Raw genomic sequence first — 1,506 nt, 5'->3', positions numbered from 1 at the left:
TGATTAATTAATAATATATCTATATTAATATCTCCTGACAGTGAAGTACTCAAGATTCAGTTAATGAGCTTCACTGCACTTACAGCACCAGTGATCAATACACATCAATACACAAAGTGTTTTCTCTCTGTTGTTATAAAATGAAATGAGTGGAGCAGTGGGTGGAGTTTATTCACACTGCTGAGAGTGAAAGAGTTCAGTCAAACACTGTTTCTGCATCACTGACTCTATGAAGACAACATGTTTCTCTTCACCTGCATTATAATACAGCTCATCATGGGTAAGAGATGTTCAGTCAATCCATGTTTATTATTAGAAATAAACAACTAAAATACTGCAAATATATTTGAGGCTTTGCATATCTATTATTTTATTTTTGATTAATTTTTCCCACAGGAACTACAATTGCAGATGAAATACATCCCCTGTCTTCAGACAAACATGTAGCTGAAGGTCAAAATGTGACTCTGTCTTGTAATTACAGCACCACTGGCACTGTTGACTCTCTCCAGTGGTATCGTCAGTATCCCAGAGCAAAACCAGAGTTTTTACTTTCTCTTAACGAATTTTTAAACACATCTGAACCTGATCTTCGTCTGTTTTCAAACGCTGTAAAAGCACTGAAGCGTGTGGATCTGCTGCTCTCCTCTGCTGCAGTATCAGACTCTGCTGTGTATTACTGTGCTCTGAGGCCCACAGTCACAGGAAACACACAGACACTGAGCAAAAACCTAAAGCACAGTATTGAGTCTGTAATAAACAAATGTGAACACATACTGAACTGCTCTCAACAAATGTTCAGGAGGACAGTGTTCACCAGCCAGTATTATAAAGTGACGATGTAAAGGCAAATATGTATAAGATTATGTCAATGTGTAAAGAATTTACAAAGAAAACTAAACATATCTTTTAGTGAAAAAAGCAAAGTTCTTTTCTTGTGAAGCTAAAGCATGCAGTAGAAACAAACCAATTTAAATGATATTGTGGCCACAAACTAACAAATCAGTTTCACAACTAAAACATCAGCATGTTAGAATTTGATGGATTTAAAAGTTTAATATGTTTGTACAATTGTTAAATAGTTATAATCTTACCTGTAGCTACTACAGTATATGTTATCTGAAGTCCAGAACACACTGGTCAAGCAGCAATGCAAAAACTACATGAACTGATCAAAAGTTCTAAATGTGAGAATCTGAACAGTTCTTCAAACTTCATTAAAACAATCTACAGAAACTTATTGTAAAGAATCTTCTGTGGGATTTAAAGCTTTCAAGGTTCTTCATGGAACATCAAAGCCAATGAAGAATCTTTATTTTAAGAGTGAATTAAAAACAAACTAAAGTTATTATTGTAATAACTAGTAATCATCCAGTTTCAGCAATAAATCATGTTCCATTACACACACACAATAATTTAGAGAATTCACTGCAGTATTTAAATGTGGTTGTCACTCCTGCAATTTACTGTGTGTGTGTGTGTGCGTGTGTGTGTGTGCATGAATGA

The 1,506-nt window shown here is 34.7% G+C and overlaps 1 gene segment (V, D, J or C); it reads left to right on the top strand.

Annotated features, from left to right (window-relative positions):
• Positions 1-240: 240 nt before the first annotated feature.
• Positions 241-845, top strand: LOC130238207 (T cell receptor alpha variable 19-like). The segment is given in 2 exon segments: positions 241-280; positions 397-845. Coding segments are annotated over 2 exon segments (489 nt in total).
• The last annotated feature ends 661 nt before the right edge of the window (positions 846-1,506 follow it).

This window comes from Danio aesculapii, chromosome 2, assembly GCF_903798145.1.
Source record: "Danio aesculapii chromosome 2, fDanAes4.1, whole genome shotgun sequence".
NCBI lineage: Eukaryota > Metazoa > Chordata > Actinopteri > Cypriniformes > Danionidae > Danio > Danio aesculapii.
The sequence above is the reverse complement of the archived record's forward strand: the minus strand, read 5'-3'. Positions and strand labels throughout refer to the sequence as shown.